A 1135-nucleotide genomic window follows, 5' to 3' on the forward strand; every position below is an offset into this window, starting at 1 on the left:
CGCTGCACCAGCCGCATCCCGCTGCTCCAACCGCATCCCGCTGCACCAGCTGCATCCCGCTGCTCCGACCGCATCCCGCTGCTCCAACCGCATCCTGCTGCACCAGCTGCATCCCGCTGCACCAGCTGCATCCCCCTGCACGGGCCGCATCCCGCTGCACTGCCTGCATCCCGCTGCTCCAGTCACATCCCACCGCTCCGCTCACCGTCTCTCCCGGGGCGCCCCGCGCTCCAGGAAAGCCGCGCGTGCCGGCGGGACCATCCTTGCCGGGAACGCCGGCAGGCCCGGGATCCCCCTGCACGGAGAAGGCAGCGGGAAGCTCCGGAGCCGGCGCCGGCCGCCGCTCCCGGCGCTGCTCCCACCTTGGCTCCTTCCCGRCCGGAGGCTCCGGGCAGCCCCTGCTCCCCCGGGGGGCCGGGGGGCCCCGGGTGCCCCCGCTCTCCCACGGGTCCCGTCTCTCCGGACTTGCCCTGGGAGCAGAGAGCGGATGCAGCGGCGCTGTTCCCGTCCCGTCCCCTCTCCATGGAATTCCAGGCGCTCACCTGCGGTCCCACCACGCCAGCAGGCCCCGGCACTCCCGTTTTCCCGTGGAATCCCTGCRGAGGAGCAGGGTGAGGCCCGGAAGCGCAGGGAGTCCACGGGATCCGAAGGGAAAAGCCGGCACTCACCGGCTCTCCGCGCTGGCCCGGGTGTCCCGGCAAGCCGTCCTTCCCAGCGGGACCCTGCGGTGATGGGACGGGATGAGCGGATCCCAGCGCATCCCGGCGGCCGGAATCGCTGCCCTCGGCTCCCTGGCRCTACTTACGGGCGGCCCTTTGGTGCCCGGGAATCCGCTGGGACCCTGCGGACCCTGGGGACCCTGTGGAGAGAGGGAAGAGCCCATGGGGGACAGCTTGGACCAGGGAATGGTCCCAAATCCCGGCGTCCTGCATCCTGGGCTCTCATCCTGCATCCCGCATCCTGGCCCCTCATCCTGCATCCTGGGCTCTCATCCTGCATCCTGGCTCCTCATCCCAGTATCCTGCATCCTGCATCCTGGGCCCTCATCCCAGCATCCCTGTATCCTGCATCCTGGCCCCTCATCCCACATCCTGGGCCCTAATCCTGCATCCTGCATCCCAGCCCCTCATCCCAG

General features: G+C 70.5%; 1 protein-coding gene across 1 annotated transcript in view; it reads right to left on the reverse strand.

The window, feature by feature from the left end:
- Nucleotides 1-1135, reverse strand: part of LOC112957870 (collagen alpha-3(V) chain-like) — a 14591-nt gene that overhangs the window by 11942 nt on the left and 1514 nt on the right. Inside the window, exons 4-8 of the mRNA XM_026051630.1 lie at nucleotides 806-859; nucleotides 669-722; nucleotides 543-596; nucleotides 363-470; nucleotides 206-295 (exon numbers count right to left, since the gene is read on the reverse strand). Coding sequence (XP_025907415.1) covers nucleotides 206-295; nucleotides 363-470; nucleotides 543-596; nucleotides 669-722; nucleotides 806-859 — 360 coding nt within the window. The remainder of the gene's footprint in view (nucleotides 1-205; nucleotides 296-362; nucleotides 471-542; nucleotides 597-668; nucleotides 723-805; nucleotides 860-1135) is intronic.

Source organism: Nothoprocta perdicaria, unplaced genomic scaffold (assembly GCF_003342845.1).
Source record: "Nothoprocta perdicaria isolate Ctin4 unplaced genomic scaffold, notPer1 scaffold_771, whole genome shotgun sequence".
Lineage (NCBI taxonomy): Eukaryota > Metazoa > Chordata > Aves > Tinamiformes > Tinamidae > Nothoprocta > Nothoprocta perdicaria.